Source organism: Protopterus annectens, chromosome 1.part1 (genome assembly GCF_019279795.1).
Source record: "Protopterus annectens isolate FY-2018-M chromosome 1.part1, PAN1.0, whole genome shotgun sequence".
Lineage (NCBI taxonomy): Eukaryota > Metazoa > Chordata > Ceratodontiformes > Protopteridae > Protopterus > Protopterus annectens.
The window spans coordinates 320,846,399-320,867,670 of NC_056726.1; the positions used below are offsets into that span (position 1 = coordinate 320,846,399).

General features: G+C 39.5%; 1 protein-coding gene across 2 annotated transcripts in view; it reads right to left on the minus strand.

Moving 5' to 3' along the window:
• WDR7 (WD repeat domain 7) overlaps nt 1–21,272 on the minus strand; it is a 3,592,087-nt gene that overhangs the window by 2,438,093 nt on the left and 1,132,722 nt on the right. Inside the window, exons 16-17 of one of the 2 annotated variants that reach the window (XM_044074897.1) lie at nt 11,883–11,963; nt 10,414–10,532 (exon numbers count right to left, since the gene is read on the minus strand). In XM_044074897.1, coding sequence (XP_043930832.1) covers nt 10,414–10,532; nt 11,883–11,963 — 200 coding nt within the window. The remainder of the gene's footprint in view (nt 1–10,413; nt 10,533–11,882; nt 11,964–21,272) is intronic. The other variant, XM_044074906.1, reaches the window with a different exon arrangement.

Consider the following 21,272-nt stretch of genomic DNA (forward strand, 5'->3'; position numbering starts at 1 on the left):
AACTTTAATTCTACTTGCAATTGTTAATCTGACCTCCCGTGTGTGCGTTAGCAGCCTACCGCAGCCTGATTGCCTCGCTCCCCTCTAGCTGTTAAAATGACATTTAAAATAAATTCAACCCTACTATAGTGAAAAGAGAATTACGCTAGCTTTCTGTTCACCTTCCCCTTCTGCCGGTAGGTGGCAGCAAAGACCGCAACAAACCGTTCGCACAATATTATTTTACTAAAGTGTCTACCTAGGGATAGCAGCTATTTTTCACTTTTTCTCCCATTTATTTTATGTGCTAACTCCCTCTACCCTGCAGGACTACCCAACCCAAAGTGAAACCCTCCCTATATTGCCTCCATTACTACATAGCTCCAGCCAGTTTTGTAATTACCTGCATGAACAGCAGCTACTGATAGTTTTTCTTCCCTTTTTCACAGTACTCACTCCTTCTTCTTGGCTCTCGGCCTCCTTGTTTTCTCCCCTTCCACTCCACCTCTCTAGTCCTATCACACCCCTCTCCTTACCCCTCCCCTTTAGCTAACTTCCCCCCCTGAGCTTACTTCTAGCTGACAATATCTGTGGTGCCATTTTCAAATCTAGTTCAGCGTCCACATCCCCTTGTGTCCGTCCTGCGGTTGGGCTGCATGACTCGCCTCCCGGTAGGTCTAATATAATAAAAGAAAGTGTAACTGCTGAATGTCATTTGTAAATTGTATTGCAAACACCAGCAGAGGCTGTATTTTCTAGAGTTGCAAACACCAGCAGAGATTGCATTTTTTAAAGTTGAGCGATACTGAGGTAATGCTTTCTTTAAGAGCTTTGCAAAGTTAGTACTTATTGTACTTCAGACTGTTAACGTATCACTATGACTGACACGGTGTAATCATCTGAAGATACTGTGTGTGTAGTATTGGACATTACTGAGGCAATGTTATCCATTAATGAGCATTGTGAACTTAATAATTATAACCATTGAAATTCAGCTTATTAGCTTAATGCTAAGACAGACACAATGCATAATGGCCTGTACTCTAAGCCCTGACACGGTGACTAGGTTTATAAATGTGGTAATAGCTATATAATTGCCTTAGTCAGTGTTATTGTGGAATAGGAACTTCCTGGGCTCAGCAGATTAGCACCGATATGACTTCTTTTGTACGCTTATCATTGTTGACTTATAGGGTTCTTCGGTAGATGCTGTTTGCCTTGGCTTGCGACTGGGGTTTAAATAGCAGCTACAGAATTATCCTGTCTGTGAGGTCGCGCTGACTGTGGGCACCTCACATATATTCCTTTATTTACTGCTTTCCAGTACTACAAAAGGACGCCATCTAATCAAACCTTGGGAAAGCCTGCCTCTCGTATAACTGTGTCACAGTAATTTGATGTTGCTACCCATACTTTTGTTTTAAAGCCATTACCCTGTATGCCTGCTTGTTTTTTGCCAACGCCTGTGACTATAAGGATACTGCCTGACCTGTTGTACTGCTCGCTTGCATTTCTGTTCAGTTGCCTGCTTTGAAATTGTTTTTTTTTTTTGCTAACCATAACCTTTCTTATGGACTAGGGGTATTTTTTATTCCCTCGTGCTTGAGGGCAACTGTTCTACTGTGACTCTGTTTAGTTAACTGTGTTGTCTCTAGTACCTATCTGCACTTCTTCAACATTTTCAACACTGCCTTTCTCATCTCTCTAAGTTGCCTCTCTTATCTTTTCTTTCTTCTAGTCTCTCTCTATTTACTGTACATGCTAGTATAACCCTCTCTTCCTGATATCCCTTACTACTGCTCTATCCTTCTACCTGTCTATCCTTGCTTTCCACATTACCTAACTCAGTGTCTCTCTCTATTTTACAGTCTACCTACTCGGGTGCTCTCTCCTTGCCTGTAACACTCAAGAACCACCTCAATGCCTACTCCAGAAGTCACCCTGAATTGTGTGCTACCCAGGCAGCACTGTACGCTGCTACAAAAAGGACATCATTACTCTAAAGAGGTCAATGTATGTAACCCTGAGAAATAAACTTGTAAACTTTAATTCTACCTACAATTGTTAATCTGACCTCCCGTGTGCGTGTTGGCAGCCTACAGCAGCCTGATTGCCACGCTCCCCTCTAGCTGTTAAAAGACATTTAAAATAAATTCAAGCCTACTACAGTGAAAAGAGAATTACGCTAGCTTTCTTTTCACCTTCCCCTTCTGCCAGTAGGTAGCAGCAAAGACCGTGACAAATCATTCGCACAATATCATTTTCCTAAAGTGTCTACCCAGGGATAGCAGCTATTTTTCACTTTTTCTTCCACTTATTTTATGTGCTAACTCCCTCTACCCTGCAGGACTACCCAACCCAAAGTGAAACCCTCCCTACATTGTCTCAATTCTACATAGCTCCAGCCAGTTTTGTATTTACCTGCATGAACTGCAGCTACTGATAGTTTTTCTTCCCTTTTTCACAATACTCAATCCTTCTTCTTGGCTCTACCCGCTCCATTCGCCCTGCGGGCTCACTCCACTCCCCTACCCTTCCCCCAAATTCCACCCGCCCCCACTACTCCTTCATTTAGTCTCACCCTGAACTCCCTCACTCTCACCACCAACCAACCCTCAAACACTTTTCCTCCGCCTCTTCCTCCAGCCTACCTGACTTTCTCTACCACACCCCCCTCCCTCCTCACTCACATTACCCTCCTCTCTATTACATTTGACAGGCTTCAGCTATCATGCTCTCTCTTAACCCCAAACCCTTATTTCCTCATCTATCCTCATCCTTCATCTACTTCCTCTATACCATGCCACCTTCTATACCCACTTCCATCTACACCCCCACCTCTTCCTCCACTCCTCCCCCACACAACACACTTCCACAACATCTCAGCCTCTTTAGTTCCCTCCCACCCTATGCTCCTCTTAAAAGTAAAACTTTTCCCAATCACTACTATGTACTACAAACCTAAACCTATTCTCTATCAGACTCTTCCATCTAAGTACAAACCAAAAAAACTCATTCCTTTCCTCTCTTACCTTTGCTTAACCGGTGACATTCACCCTAATCCTTGACCAAAATTCTCTCCAACAAACCCCCCTAGCACCCACAATAAATCCACCAGTAAATACCTCAAATTCCTCACCATCAACGCCCAGAGCTTAAAAAATAAATTAACCCTCTTTCATGCCTGGCTCAATCACAACTCGCCTGGCATTGTAGCCATCTCTGAAACCTGGCTAAAACCTCATATAAGAATTCCTTCCCCCAGATATCAATCACTTTGATCTGACCGCCTAAGTAGAAGTGGTGGTGGTGTAGTATTAATATACTCCAACCAGCTATCCTTTTCTTCATATCCTAAACTCATCTCTTCTTTCAATAATGCTGAACCTGTAACTGGCCTACTAAAAATAAACAACCATAAAAGCATCTGCTTCATTTCCCTCTATATTCCTCCAGGTAACAACACCAATACCCCCTCAAATATTAAGCTAGAAACCTACATTTTGGGAGATGTAAATACAGACTGGAACAAAAACGATAACCCCAATCCCACCATGTCAATCAATCTATTTAACTACACTCAACTTACTAACTCTGTTACTAGGCCTAACAAAACCAACCCTGTCAATCAATCTATTTAACTACACTCAACTTACTAACTTTGTTACTAGGCATAACAAAACCAACCCCCCCCCCCCCCAGGCTCCATACTAGACTGGATCCTAGTATCTCATCCAAGTAAAGTCATAAGATCTGGTGTCATTCCTGACCCTTTAGGAGACCACCTCCCTGCCTTCACCCATCGAGCTACCCTCACTTCCCCACACCCCCACCAGTTCATCCACACTCATAACCTATCTAACTTTAATCCCACAACTTTCTTTGATTCCCTTAAGTATACTAACTCAAACCCCCTAAGAACTCTTCCATTAGATGCTGCCATTGACTTTTTCAATACAACATTCTTAAATGTCCTTAACTCCCTAGCTCCAATAAGAACAAAAAAAGAGTAAAAACTAAGACAGCCCCATGGCTTACCAAAGACACCAAAAAGATTATGCTACAAAGAGATAAATCCTGGAAAACATACCTCCAATATAAACAGCCAGAAATCTTACTTAAATATAAACAGCTGAGAAACCTGGTCAAAAAAACAAGTTAACAAAGATAAAAAAGTCTTACTACATCAAAATACAAGTACATTATGCAAAAAACCCCAAACAATTTTGGAACTCAATTAATTCCCTCCTTAGGCCAGGTACTTAAAACAACCCCTGTCCCGACTCTAGCAAATCTGACTTATAAATTCCCTCACTATTCAATACCTTTTTCACCACTTCTATTGTTGAGCTAACCAAGACCTTTATCAACAATATCCCTCTACCCCACCCCACCCAATCTTCCTCTCCCCCCTACTTTCGAACTCAAACCCGTCTCTACCCTCCTAATAAAGAAACTCTTCTGTAAACCAAAGCCTTGCTCCAACTCCCCTGATAACATTCCTTCCTCCTTCTTAAAAATAGCCTCCGAAGGTATTGCTCTCCCTATCAGCATCCTGATTAATAGATCCCTACTTGAAACCTATGTTCCCAAACTATGGAGCGCTGCATATATTCTTCCACTTCACAAGGGTGGCAAAAACTGTAATGTCTCTAATTTCCACCCCACAGCCATCCTCTCCCAAATCTCCAAACTTCTTGAAAAATGCATCCACCTTCAGTTCTTGTCATTCCTTACCAAACAGCAGCTACTCTCTCCTACCCAACATGGCTTCCGCCCAGGACACAGTTCCAACACCGCCCTTCTCTCCTTCTTACATACTGTCAATTTAGCCTGTGACTCTGGTATCCTCAGTTCTGCTAGACTTAGCTAAAGCTTTCGATACCAACTCCCATAACCACCTTGTAAATCATCTGTCTAATCTCAATCTCTCCCACAAAACACTTTCCTGGTTGTCCAGCTATCATTCAGACAGGTCTCAGACTGTAAAATGGGGCCAGAGCACCTCCACCTTCCTTCCTACCCCCACTGGAGTACCCCAAGGTTCCATACTTGGCCCAGTACTATTCAATATCTTTATTACCGACTTTCACAAAGTCATACCTAATACCAAAAGTGTGCAATATGCTGACGATTCTACTTTGATCTGCTGCGCCTCTAACCTAACAGATCTCCAATCACTGATAGAAATAGCCTTCTCAACCACCGAAAACTGGATGCTCAAAAATCACCTCTCACTAAATGTCAACAAAACTAAAATCCTTCTATTCTCTCCTTCAAAAGCCTTCACTATTGATAAAAATTCACTTCAAATAACCAGTCATAACAACTCCATTACAGAGGTCGTTCCCTCAGCCAAGCGTCTTGGTGTCACCATTGATGGACACCTAAAATTTAACACTCATATACAGCTAAACATAAAAAAAACAATATAAAACTCGGCTGACTTTATAGAAACTACGTCCTCTCTCCTGCTACCAGACTAACTCTCGCAACAACCTATCTCCTCCCCTCCCTACTGTATGGCGCCCCTCTGCTCACTAATGTATCCACACTCTCCTTCAAACTGAAAGTATGTTACAATAAAATTTCCAGATTTGCTACCAAAGCCAAATCCTCCTGTCATCACTGTTCTTCCCTTCACTCATTAAATTGGCTCAAACTCCCCAACCAACTTGACTTTCTCCAAATCACCACAGTCCACAGAGTACTGTTCCAACCTAAGTGCCCTGCACTTTCCAATATCCTACAACCATATACCCCATAGAACCCTTAGATCTACCTACCAAAATCTAATCACTGTTCAAAAACCCAAGCGCCCAGCTGGTCAACTTCTGCTATCCTTCTCGTTAGCTAAAAAATGGAATGCCTGCCCTCCTCACTGAGGACCTGTGACAACCTTGAAAACTTTAAAACTCTTCTTCACTCCTTCCTTTATTTAAACAGGAAATGTAACTGTACTCTTCATCCTACACCTCTCAAGCTCTCCTCCACTTTGACTCCTGGCTAACCTTCTCACCTAGCTAATCTCTCTCAAACATAGACTGTATAAATAACTAAACTGTAAAATCTAGCCACCAGGCTTTTTGCCTGTCTTTCTCACCTAAACAAAACAGTAACTAATTGTTTTTTTTTTTATGAATGTTATCTGTTGTTTGAAATGCAAAGTTTTCTTTGCTTTTACCTGTTGTTTGTAATGCAAAGTTTTATTTTATTGAATGCTACCTGTTGTTTGTAATGCAAAGTTTCTTTATAATTATTCATGTAACTAAACTATTTATTGTGGAGCTTTTCTCCCCAGGCCTCCACTGAAAATGGGCTCCTCGAGCCCAGTGGACCTCCCCCGGTCATCAAACTGGAATAAATAAATAAATAAAAGGTGCTTCAACAAGGCAATAGTTTAAGGGTGCACACACACAGCTAATTATTAGTTTAAGGGTGTGCACACTTATGCAACCAGCGTATTGTACATTTTTTAGTTTTTATATTTTTATTACCTAACAGATTTGTTTGTTCTTCAATTGAATTGCACAGGTTATAGGTCACATTAAAGGTGGGAAAAGTTTTTAAATGATTTATTGTGGTCTTATTTTTTTATATCACAAAAACCTGGCATTTTAACAGGGGTGTGTACACTTTTTATATCCACTGTATATGTATACATCTATATGGGTCTACATCTAATGATCAACTCTCACATAACAGACTTTCAAATAACCAATGAAAATATAGAAACTTTAAACCTGGACGACAACTGTTTACTAGAGTAAATAAACACTTGGCAAACATGCCCTGTTTTCCACTGTAGGGTGAACGAAGAGTTGGTATATTTAGTAAGTGGGAGTGTGGGGGGCATAGCCCCCCCACCTAGGTGGTTTTACTTACTTCGGCGTGAGTTTCATTAACAGTTGGCCATGTATTTACTTACCTTGGTGAAACTCGCCATTCGGGTTTATGAAGTTTCTTTATTTTCATCTCGGTTATGTGAAAGAAGGCTATGTGAGAGTTGATCATTGGAAGAAGAACTATATATTTATTTATTTTTTTTGAGGGTGCTATATAAGGAAATTATGATGTGATGAGATACTTTAATTGCATTCTGATCTGCTGATCACAAAGCAATGACAGCTGCACATATAAAACTTGTACAAATTGTTTAATAAAGTGTTTTTGCAGAGTGGCAGGTCTGCCTGTGCCACCTGCACCCCTGAAGCTCTCCCCAAATATATATAACCATCAAAGAATGAACAGCACCGATAAGCTAACGTAGAAATTTAATTACCAAGTCCAACAAAGAAAATTCAACAAACTAGGTTTTGCCCTATCTGGGGCCTCCTCGGTCCAAAAATAAATACAAAGAATAATTAATTTACAAAGGTATAAATGCAGGTCATATGATTTTGCCTTCCCCAATCACATGGCAATAAATGACACTTTTACTAAAGTAAAAGCATTTATTTTTCAACAATATAACAGCTATTACAAATATTCATTTTATATAACAAATAAAAGCACAAGCACACCACAAAGATTTTGCAGCCTAAAAATATTACATGTATATATTATATGACCTATAGTATTCGTTTATCACTGTATCCCATTCATCAACACCCAATTCAGTGAACCCTTGGGACTATGGCAGTGAACAGGGCAACAAGGAAGGGCTGGCCCATGTTAAAGCACATTCTGGAGTTTATTTGAAAAGGTTACTGATGGTCTGTACTTGATGTCATGGTCACAAAAACAATGGATCAAATAAGTGACTAAATTGTGTGTGTGTGTGTGTGTGTGTGTGTGTGTGTGTGTGTGTGTGTGTGTATATATATATATATATATATATATATATATATATATATATATATATATATATATATATATATATATAGGGTCTATATTAGAACATCGAAGTTTCAGAACTTCTAATGTCCTAATATCGACCCCTAGTAACCGAAAACTGATAACATCGAAAATTCAGAACAGCAAATTTTTTCCTAGGGAAAAAATGTGCTGTTCCAAAACACATAAACACAACACAAACACACAGCAATCCACACACATAGACCTAAAATCTTACATCTAAACCTACACTAAACTGTACATACACCACTATCTACCCACTTACCTTAACCCAAATCCTAACCCTAAGGTGCGTCACTATCGCACACAATTCTCACCCACGCCCTAACCCTAACTTACCTACCCCACCCTAACCCTCACGTCCACACATTCGCACACTAACCTGACCCGCGCCCTAACCCTAACCCGCCCTAACCCTTACGTCCACACAATCGCACACTTACCTGAACCTGACCCATAACTTTCCACCACAGAGCTGAAAATAGTGAAGGGACAGGAACGGACAACCGAATTCTTTCGCTAGGAAAGAATTTGGTTATCTGAAACTTCGCTATTTTCAGCTTTCGCTTATTAGGGGTCGATATTAGAACAGTCGAAGTTCTGAAACTTTGATGTTCTAATATAGATCCTGCTACATACATTTATATATATATATATATATATATATATATATATATATATATATATATATATATGTATATATACACATATATATATACATATATATATAAACACACACATATATATATATATATATATATGTATATACACACACCCACATATATTTTACATATATATATATATTTATATATATATATATATATATATATATATATATATACATACATATGCACATATACATACATATATATATATATATATATATATATATATATATATATACATATATATATATATATATATACATACATACACACACACACACACACACACACACATATATATATATATATATATATATATATATATATATTTATATATGTATGTCTATATATGTTTATACACACACACACACACACACACACACACACACACACACACACACACACACACACTTCTTTCATTTGAGATTTTCAGGTCCAGTCTGAACCTTTAGGATATTTTGAAGACTTTGTGTTTTCTGGATGCAATTTTTCTCAAAGTACTATGCTTGTGTCACTGGAAAATTGTGAAATTATTTAGTGCCACCATACACTTTATGCGTTACATGTTATGCACATACAAGATTGAGTCAAAGGTCCTGATGAAGCCCAGATAGATGGCATCTATCCATACTCTCCTGTAAACCACTCATAAAGCTGAAGCAAATTTGTCTGGTAGTTTCTTCAGGACATGAAACCAAGCTGTTTGTCCTGGATATTTTTTCCCTTGTGATGTTCAATCCATTGTCTACAGAACATCAAGCTTCTCCAGATCAGTCTTGAGCCAGTTAGTGCCCCTGTACTGGGTATCCCCATCACAGGGGCAACAACCATCAAGGAGGCCATCACCCTGGCAGCAGTATGGGGTTCTTTCTGCCATCCGCAGCATTCCAGCAATGAGTGTTTAACTGTATAGGTCTTAACCTCCTCCACTGGGATGGGGGACGTGCAAAAATAGCTACATGGGCCACAATGCCTTCTCCCATATGCCTTCCCCATACAACTGCGCATTCCTGTGCACTCTAATAAAGGGTGCTGCATTTGCAGCTCAGTGGATGAACATCTACCCAAGGGTCATCTTTGCATTACTTGCCCTCCTCTGAAGGTTCTGGTACTGGATGACCTCACTCCCCCCCCCTCCCAAAAAAATGGGTATACCCATGCTCCCAGTGACAGCTCCCACAAACAACAGCTAATCGAACCTCTATCGCCTGCTTACAGTTAAGGCTTTATCCCTTAACATCAATAGAGCTGTTACTTGTCCTAAAGACTGATGTCCTCCAGATGAACTCATGAATGAATACTTAAACAGTACCATATGCTTGAAGATGACTATACAAATGAATCACATAATACGCAATGATGTGTATTATAAGAAATAATACAAACTAGTGCTATTTTCTTCAGTGCTTTAGCCACTAACTCAAGAAAATGAATGAAATAATACTTCAGTGGAATATTAGCAACTTCAATGCAGTCACTTAATCACAAATGAAAAACAATGCTTGAACCTGCATACAACGTTTAAGTTTACCAAGTGACAACTTACTAAGATCTTCCAGTTGGATAACCACTGTTATCCTGTATAACTCAGACTATTTTTAAAATGTTGATCTTTCCTAAAAAAGAATCATGATTATCAGAAAATTATCTATACTACTACTAGGGCAGCATATGTCATTTTAATTTGAATGATTGTTTTTCAATTAGGCTTTCAGTCTAAATGTAATGCAATAATGTTTGGCCTACAATAGTGAAGCACCTCCAGTAACAACAGAAAGGACAAATTGACTGGTTAACATGCAGTCATTTTAGTACTCAGCTCACACAAACATTACTCATGCTTCATTGTCATGGTATCTAAAGTGCATTAATATTATAGTCTATTTTGGAAAAACACCAGTAGAAAAAATACCTCCAAGCATCGATCCTGCCACCTACGAGCTAGCATTTCAAGGAGTGGCGGTCTGAAGTTTTCTAACCCCAGCAGATCAGGAAGCATAACACAGTGCATCGCAGCAAGTTGACTCCATCCTTTAAGAAGAATACAAGCAGGTATACTATCTATCAAACACATATAAATTATGACAGCATTTGATATGATATACCTTCTTTGAAATGACATTTAATGCTGAATGCAAACATTTTAGATTGTCCTTTTTTATATACCTGCTTTCTGTTCTATTTGTTCCCCACCCACTGTTATTCTAGTAACACCTATGCTTACCTGCACAGAAAACAATAACTCATGTTATTTACCCCTATCCCCCAACACCCCAGTGGAAATCTTTTGATTAGACCAGGTTTTTCAATGGCATTTTACTGCTGCCTTCAAAGTAAGTAGAAGGATCTAACAATGACTCTAGAACTAACATGGAACCACTGGCATATTTTCCTATTCCTCCTACTCACCCTATGATAATGGCTGCTGTATATGCTTAGCTAAATGTCTAACCAATCTACTGCCACATGCTTACCTATATAACATTTTAACTATAGAATAACCCAGTAGTTTCAAGGCAAACATGGATTTACTTCCTCAGTAAAACAAAGAAAAGCATCCAGCACAAATGGATGTGCTCTTACCAAGTACTTATCTAGCAATGCCTACTCACTTCCCAAACAATGGACACTCATGTCATGCAGAAGTTATAACAATGTGCTAAAAAGTTGCCACACTTAAATTACTTACATTCACACAATTCTACAAATTACTACATTAATAATTGCATTGATCATGTATCTACACATAATGCCAACATAGCTTCTAAAGATGAGTGAATGTCCAGAATTCCAACAATCATGCAGAGAGGGACTGTCTAGAGTCTAATCAGATGTGTTATTGTGTTTAAACAACCATTATATTTCTATGTTCTATGGCAAGCTATACGTTTCTTTATACAGGAAAGGGCAATAATGCTGATCAACCACTTTGGAGCAAATTAGCTTTTCATTCTAGGTTATATTTCAACAGTCAGGATAAGTAATCTAACACAGCACACATTTTACAGTTTACATATTTTTTTGCATTATCTCCACATTCTCTGTCTCCTTCCCAGGGCCAAATATATGCAACATAACCTGACCTAAGTGAGGTTCCTGAACCTTCAAATACTCTGACAGTATATACCAATTTCATGCATCCCGAAGGTTTGCAGAAAATGCAGAGAACAGAGAACACAGAGAGCATGAACCAAAGCAAGCATGACCCATGTCAATATTCCTAGCCAGCATTATTGATTGATGCAGCAAAGGGAAATGGCCAGCTCCAAATGAACAGTGTGCCTGTGTGGCAGCTTAAAGGCTGCATCTTGTAATAAAGCTGGGGCATACTGTTCAGAACAGAGCAATGAGCTGTTAGAAATCAGGAAAAAAATAATATACCTTCATTTACTGAGGGATATGAATGTAAAGCAGGGCCAGTGTGTTCAGCCTGAGGGCCAGCAGCAACAGCAGCAGCAGCAGCTTACAGAAAGAGAAAGGAAGATAAAGAACAGAAAATGAAGCACAGTAGTTACTAACACAAAGTACCAGTAATTGTGAAGAATGAGAAACAGAAATGGGAATATAATATATTTTAAAAAAGTGTCTTCTGATACACATTTGTATTCGCTTAAAAACTGGTTATATAATTTTGCATAATATACTTTTCCAAGTTCTTCTGCAAAATGCAGAACTGCTACACTAACAATTTCTTTGCAGAAAAATACAAGCTTTGTCACTGTTTAAGTACAGATAAGAAATATGTATCCTAGGATTAGTAACTACATTATGTAATACTCACCCATACAATCCCTAATTCACCATAACAGCATCTACAGCTCATCTTAGGGGATGGAAAAAGGGACTAGGGAATCTAGCAGGGTTACCCAGATAACAGACAAACTACATACATACATACATACAATAATATTATAACTTCTTTTACTGCATTCCATTTCCTATGCATACTGCTTAATATTACACTGTTAATTTTGATTTGCCACCTTCTCCACCTGAACATTTTAATGCACTTTCCTTGTAACAGTCTGATGTTCTCACTTATCGCCCTTAAGCTCTTAAATAAAAATATTCTTCTATACCTTACATATGCTAACCATGCACCATGCCTTACTACTGCTTCAAATCAAATGAATATCAGGGTCACTGTATTTGTGATTTCAACATAACAAGGACAGAATGTTTGTTTCTTGTTTAGTTTAGCAACTTTATCATATCCATATCTCACAAGAGTCTACTTGTAACAAATCCTCACACTGCCAAATCCCCATTAAGTACTCACCATACCCACCATAAGAGATCTTTAAAAAATGGCTGTTACAATAAATCCTATGCACTTGACTTGTTTTCAGGAGGCCACTATTATTAGTAGTCAACAAAAGTGTGTCTGGAGACCAACCCCACTAACATCATTGGGTAATAGTGTAATGGGTGGATTTCCACAAGCTCTTTATTTCTTTCATAAGTTTTTTGTATCATACTTCAAGTCCCCTAACTAACTAACACAATACTGTAAGAATATGTATTACTTTTAAATGACTGATAACTTCCTGTCAAACAATGGGCAAGGCATCAGATAGGAAGTAACACGTCTAAGGAAGCACAAACCCTAAGATGAAGTGCAGGATGAGACTTACAAGACCTGGTGTAACAGCAAATACCTTACATAACTTTTTCCTTCTCTTAAGAAAGACCTAAACCCAGATACAGCATACAAAACCACAATCCAAATGAACTCAGTACATTGTAAGAGGCTTCCACGTACACAAGTCCCTTTAATTCCATTGAAATCTTGGTAAAAAATGCCACCAAATAAAAGCTAAACAGTTGAGTGCTTTTGTCCGTTAATTCGACATATTCAGAACCACTAGCTACTAACTCAGTAAGCTTAAAATAGGCTTTCAGAAACACACATCCCTTAAAATAACCAATCAAAACTAATATTCAAATAAAGAGTACATACACCCTATTAAAAATCTAGTAGCAGTAATATAACCAATGATCACGGTACATATGATAACCAATGATAAAAGCAACTTTAGCAATTCAACCAATGGTAGCAGTGACAAAAACTAATATGCAGATGGACTATACATAAACCCAGTAGGTTACATCTTACCCAATCAATGGTCCAGAATGGTAAAATGGATCAATAGTAAAAGAGGCCACAAGAACCAATAATATGGGCAACAGTAAGATTTTACCCAAGGGCAATAAAGTCAACTGAAAAAGTCTAACAGGCTGATGAGATTTGAACTCATAGCCCTTGGTTTACGAGACCAGCGCTCTAACCCCTGTGCTAGTGTCAAAGTTTACTGAACTGTAACTTTAACTCACTAAAAATTAAAATCTTCTTATTCAAACCATGGGGGTTACTGGCATCCAACTTTAGCTGCCAAAATAATTCACGATTCAAAAGTCTTCTCTGCCAATCACCCACAAAAGCTCCCTCATTGATTTGTTCAATCACAGAGAAAACAAAGAACTGAAAATCAACACATAAAATGGAATGCTTTGCTAAAGCACTTTTACGGTCATTCTGTTGGATACTGTAATTGTGCTGATATATTCTACGGTTCAAGGCATTATCAGTTTTCCCCACATAGAACATTGAACAGGTGGCACATCAAAGCCAGGTAAACCACTCTCTCTGAGAGGCAATTAAACCTTCCGTCTCTCAAGCTTTTACCAATTATTTTGAAAATCTGCCCAGTTTATTCAGTTTCAATAAACCTACACTGTTTGCACCTTCCACACTTCTTTGTTGTCGCAACCTCATTCCTTTCTTGACACACCAGTGGTTACGATAACAGATTTTTAATATCAAATTTGTTTTTATAAGAAAACGTGGGCTGGCTCACCCATAATTTCTTCATCTCATCATGGTGTTGAAAAATAAACCAATTCTTACATATATCCTGCATAATGTCCTTATCATCCATGGTGTAAAATAGCACCATGTTGGCACTTGTGTCAAAACTGGATTCAGAACGGGTTGTCATGGCACCTTGTAAGCCAAATTTAATAATTGGTGCATAGGAGCCTCCAGCCATTCTGTTGGCCAAAATCTCGTCATGAAGGGGAGACAAGATCGAGTCAGGATAACGACATTCATGGAACATGTCCATCAACAGCGTAAACTCTCTTAGACAATGTGAATCATCAGAAGTTAGTCTAGACACATGGATCAGTTGACTCTTTACTATCCCCCTTTTTTTGAAAAAGGAGGTGATGAAGAAAAGAACAAATAGGAGTTACAATAGGTGGATTTCCTATAATTCCTAGTGTCCAGTCCAGCAACACTTGATTGTACCAATTCAATGTCCAGATAGTTCATTTTGTAATGATCAACCTTCCAAATGATATGTAGAAAGTTGGTGGTACCCTTCAATTCTGATACAAAATCTGAAACCTGCTGTTGTGACCCCCTTCAGATGATCAGTAAGTCATCTAAAAAAACAAAACAGGCTACACAGTTCACATATAGGGGGAGTTTGAACACAGTATCCAACTCCCATTTTGACAACACAATGTTCGCAAAAATGGGGGCACATGCAGCCCCCAAGGCTACTCCTTCTATTTGCTTAAAGAACTCACCATCAAATGAGAAATAGTTATTTTCAAGTACTGTCTCCATAAAGCTCCTAAGCAAATCTAGTTTTGCAGCTTGTACATGACCAAATCTGTTAATAATCTCTGAAAACAATGTCATGGGGAATCACCAAAAAGAGGCTCTCTAATATCACATGTTGGAAAAACACAATCCTGGATGCTATCGATGTCACGTAATTTGTCAACTAGGTCCCATGAATCTTTCACAATATGTCTATGGCCCAACAAAATGTTCTTTACACAATAAAAAATATATTTGGCCAGGGGCTCCATACATGACCCTCTGGCCACCACGATGGGTCTCAATGGTGGGTCACATAAATCTGAAAGGATGTTAGGGATACCAAAAATGTTTTTGAGTTAGGAGCTGATCAGACACCAGGCTTAAATGGTGTTATACCTTTAAAACCAGCCCTCAAGAAGCGGAGGGTAAAATATTGAAAGCTGATTGGTTGTTTGAATTTTAAATGTGTATAAGTGTTGTTTTAAAGTTTGGTGTAAAATTTGCATATTTATTTGAAGAAGGGCTTGTCCTGAAAGTGCTCATGTTTTATTTAATTCTTTTAATTAAGTTAATTTATATGGCATGTTGGTTGCTTGCTCCATTGGTTTACACTGCATAGGAGCTGTGACCTTAAGTGAAAAGGTCTCTATTGATTTTGGAGGATTTTCTTGTATTTTGATACCTTTTCACACATGGTCGAAAAATGGAGAGAGGACATTGAGTTGGAATATTGTCCTCAAAAACGTGAAATCAGTATGGTGACTGAAAGACTAAGGAGAAATGCAGCTCCAGTTTCTAATCCTTTATTGGAGATGAACATGTCGGTCATGGTGGAAAGTAATGCAGACAATGTGGCTATAAAGCAAGGAGAAATTGAGTTTCACAAGTTGCTTTCTACATTTGAAAACTCTCTGCACAAGCTGAAATGTCTGCAATGGCAGAGTTTTCATTTGAAGGCCTGCATTTACCATAAAATTGTGCCAACAGGACTTCGAGTTTTGTGCATGCCTACACAAGGAGAAGCTTTCCCTGAGCTATTAGCTCACTGACAACATCTTAATATAGAGACGAGCTTCTCCTATAGGAGACTCTTGATTGACTTTTTTGTGCGGGTTCTACAGGATAATTTGGAAACTCACTTTAAAGGTGAGCACTTCACTAATAAGGTTGATGATGTTTTATATGGAGCTGCTATGCGTGAAACTAGGCTGCAACAGATTAAGAACAAGAAATTGGTCAGAGACTATTGTGACTTTTTGCCAAGGCCATATTTTTACATGGCCTCGTGAAAGGCAAGAGCAGTCCACAGAACAATGTCAGCTTGTTATCTAAAACTAAAAATATAATTAATGGTGCAGTATTGAGACAACATAAAAATGCTGAGGATATGGTTAACTCCACATAGGTATTTCCTGGCAATGAAAATGTTATCAAGGAGACCGTGGTTGAGCCTATCATCAGAGCACAAGGACCAACCAAAAGTATTGAGGCAGAGGTGACATGTGATGAATCCATCTAGCTGACGAATAATATGGATCCTCTAGGCTTAAGTGCAAGACCGAAGACACAATGACCGTCAATTCAGAATGCCTCTTCCTCTTTTCCAGTACTGCCCGTGCCAGTGAGGAAGAAAAACAATCAGAAAAGGAGTCATTTGCATCTAAGAGAGGTGAAGAGAAGGAGGACATCAACTTGACTGCATATGGTGACTGCATAGGTTCATAGGTTCATACTAGGCTATCTGCCCTAGGGCATTTATAAGCCTAGCCAGAGTGTGTTTGGCTTTCGCCACCCATTTTAAATTAATTTTGCTATGCCCTTTTTTGAGGTTAGTATACTGTGCCTCTGTCTAACAGTGACACAGAAGTGATACCCGGGGTAAACCTACGATCCCCCATCCACTCAGCAAGATTCTTCTTGAAGAGAGTCAATGAGGGACTCTGCCTAACCTGGACTGGGATTTTATTCCAAAGTGAAGGGAGCCTCTGGGTCATGAATCTGTCCCTCCATCATGTCCTATTTATTTCAGTGCTGAGGTTCAAGTCTCTCGAGCGCATAGCTCAATGGGATTTAGATTTTCTGAGGTGCAGCATGTCCATTAATTCCGGGTTGGACATGGCTTTATACGTCAGGCACAGATCGCCTCTGAGCAGGCGGTATGCCACTGAGTAGAGCTGGAGTTTCTTTAACCGGGCAGCATATGGCATCTGTTTGAGCCCTTTGATCCTCTTGGTGAGGTACTTTTGGGGTCTTTCCAGTTGCTGCAGGTGTCTGGTAAGGTACATCCCAAAAGGGGCATTGTACTCAATTATGGGCCTGATGAGGGATGAGTAAAGAGGCACGATGACCTCCCCTGATCTAGATGTGAATCCCTTCATGATTAGGTGGGCTATATAAAATGTTTTTCTAACCACTTTGGCCACGTGGTTGTCAAATGAGAGATTGCTATCAACTTGAATCCCCAGGTCCCTAATTACTTCTTCCGTACTTAATGGATTACCACTTATATGGTAAATTGAGGGCACTTTGTTTTTGCCAAAGGGGATGACTATACACTTTTTGGCGTTTAGCTTGAGGCCATGGCTATAATATATCTAGCGTTTGTCTATCTGCTGAACAAATATATGTTTTAAACAAAGGCTTGTCGTTTGTACTCAGTAATGGCTCACTTTTTAATAAAGTGATATGAGACTTGATGTTATTTGGCAGAAATGTTTTATTGAAATAAATGTTTGGTGATAATGCCTTAAGTAATAATCTTGTTTTAAAACAACCAAGCACATTTATCCCCACTATGCATCCAATGTTTAATACTTTTTAAGGGTTTGTGAAAAGGATATTATGACTTATATAGATAATTGTGGCAGTAATAAGTATTTTAATTTAACTTTAGCACAAAGAAAAGCCTTAAATGACTTGATTAATGATGAGCGGATTGTGGTTAAACTCGTGGACAAAGGAGGAGCGGTGGTAATAATGGATGCAATAGCATATGATTTGAGTATAAGGAATTTGTTACAGGATGCACAGACGTATGTACCCCTCTCCCCGCTTTCTGTTAGTCAATTGGTGGAACATGTTAAAAAACAGTTGTAATACATGAAAAAAGCATGATTTGATTAATGTTGATACATTTGATTTCTTATGGCTAGAGCATCCAGTAACTCCCATGTTGAAGGCATTACCAAAAGTTCATTAAAGTTTAGTATTTCTCCCAATGAGACCAACTGTATCAGGAAGGGGGTGAATAATTGAAAATCTATCGATATGGGGTAGAGACCAAATTGGAAAAAGTTATATCTTTATTACCAAGGATCGTGAAAGACACAGGACAATTTTCAACAACACTATTTGGTCTGTTGAAAGGGAAGGATCGTCATGACTGCTTGTTAGTTACACTAGATATGAACAATCTGTTTACAGTTATATCTAATGGTTATGGATTGCAAGCAGTGGAAGCTATTTTGATGGATAGCATGGTCTTGGATATATCTATGAACCAGACAATTTGAAAATTGCTTGATATTATATTAGAAAACAATGTATTTTTATACCAATATTCATTTTATCGTCAAAAACAGGACGTTGCCATGGGCATGCCCTGTGCAAACTTATATGTGAACTTGGTTCTTGCCCATTGGGAAGATATGACCATCTTCCTTAGTGACCACCAATGGAATGTAGAGCTGGTTCAATATGTTAGATTTGTAGATGATGTGTTCCTATTATGTAGGAGCACAAAAGATGAGCTGTGTTCTTTCATTGATTTTTTTTGTAAGCAGGTAGCAGCAGGTTCAAAGGGAGGTTGTGTTAAAGCTTGAAGAACTAATGTGAGACTCCATGGTTCGGTGGGTTCCTTAATGAGTGGTCTAATATGAGATTTCCCTTTTAGGACGGTTTTGCAAAGACGATGGGCGATTTCAAAGAAGAGTCTCTGAAACCATTATGGAAATTGGAGATGACAGCTAAATAGACAAGGACAGTTGATGCAGCAGCTCCTGCTTTGAAGACATTTGACAAATAATCTAAAACTGTATTAACTGGAGCTGAATAAGGGTCAATATTTCTTTGCTTGGACCATAAACAAGAACCTTCTGCACTTACTACGGTAAATTTTCGTGGTGGATAGTTTATGTGAAGCCAGTATAATGTCACAAACCGGGGAAGAAAGATTATTCAGCCTAGCAATTACTGGAAGTGGAGAAACCAAGGTGTCAGCTTGAGTTTGGCTAAGTTCAGGTCTGTCAACCCTTGGGGGTGAGAAATGAGATCTGGTGTTGGATCCAGAATCCATGGTTTGTCTAGCAGGTGAAGCCAAAGAAAGGGGACCCATACTTTGCGGGGCCAATAGGGTGCAATGAAGATCACTTCGCTTTACAGCTGGAGGGTTTTCTTCAGAAATTTCGGGATTAGGGGAAGAGGTGGGTAAGTGTATAGAAGTCCCGTGGGTCAATCGTGAATCACAGCATCCCTCGGGGACTCCCCAAGTAGGGGGATCAGGGCAAAGTAGTCACTGCACTTGTGGTTTGTTGGGGAGGTGAAAAGATTGGAGGAAGGCTGACCCCAATGGCTGAAGATTTTCGCCGTTATGGTTAAGTTGAAGCACCACTCATGAGGCAAAAGGATACATCTGCTCAGTTTGTCCGCAATCACGTTGGAATCCCCGGGAATGTGTGTTGCGATCAGAAAGCAGTTGTGAGCTATCACCCATTGCTACACTCTCATGGCCTCTCAACACAATGGGTAGGACTTGGTTCCCCCTTGTTTGTTGATGTACCAGACAACAGCTATGTTGTCTGATTGAATGGCAATTGTTCCATATGGAAGGAGAGAGTGAAATGCCTGCAATGCCAGAAGCACTGCCCTCAGTTCTAGTACAATGATATGCAGATTGGCCTCTATGGACGACCATGTGCCTTGGACAGTCATACCCTGAAAATGCCCCCCACCCCACCCTATCAGGGAAGCATCCGTGGTCACAGTGGCCTTGGATTGAGGAGGGAAAAAAGGATGACTCCAAAGGTTTGCATCTGGCTTCATCCACCACCAAAGGTCTTTTTTTGCACTGTTCCATTATCTCTATTTGATAAGATAAAGGGTGATGATTAAAAGCCACTGAAGAAGTCTCGTGTAACCTCACGAATGGGACAATGGTGATTGCTGCAGCCATTGACCCCATAAGTTGGAGAACCTCTCGACCCGAGGCCATGTCCTGACACAGTATCACTCAGAGTTGACCCCTTAGTCTTTGCAATATGTGATCTGGAAGAGACACTTGGCAAGATTGGGTATTGAAAACTGCTCCTGCGAAGTCTAAGTTCTGAGTAGGGGTTAGATTGATTTTTTTTCCAATTTATAAAGATCCCCAGGATTTTTGTCAATGTCAGGGTATAGTCCTGGGCTTTTTCCAGAAGACGCTTGGTGGGGGTGGTGAGGAGCCAATCGTCTAAGTATGGAAACACTTGGAATCCTTGTTGTCTCAAGTGAGCTGTAACCACTGCCATACATTTTATGAACACTCTGGAGGCTGTAGAGAGTCCGAAGGGCAGAAACTGGAACTGGTAATGATTGGCTCCTAGCTGGAAGAGAAGGAATTTTCTGGAGCGCTTGTCTATTTTTATGTGGTAATACAGATCCTGAAGGTCCACAGAGCACATCCAATCGTCCTTTTCCAAAAATGGAAGAATGGACTGAACCGTGACCATCAGGAATTTTGTTTGGGTGATAACCTTGTTCAGAACACTGCTTTTTTGGCACCAAAAAGAATCTTGAGTAGAATCTGGATCCTATTTGGTCTAGTGGGACTGTTTGGATGACTCTTTTCTGACACAGCTTTTTTATCTCTATGGCTACAAATTCCCTTAGACTGGGTGGAACGTCAAGAATATGTTTTTGTGGATTGGGAAAAGAGTTCAATGGGATTTTGTAGCCACTGGTGATTATCCTCTGCAGCCAGTAATCTGTGGTTATGCAATGCCAGGCTGTTTGTTGCAGGGAAAAACATCCCCCGACTGCTTCCAGAGGAAAGCAATCGGGCCGTTCTTCAGGAGCGCTGATAAGGCTGTCCGGAGAAAGAATCTCTGGACCCCTGATTACATGGTCCCCCTATGCCTCTGTAGGGGTGTCTTCCACTAGAGTTACCCCTCTGCCTCTGGGGG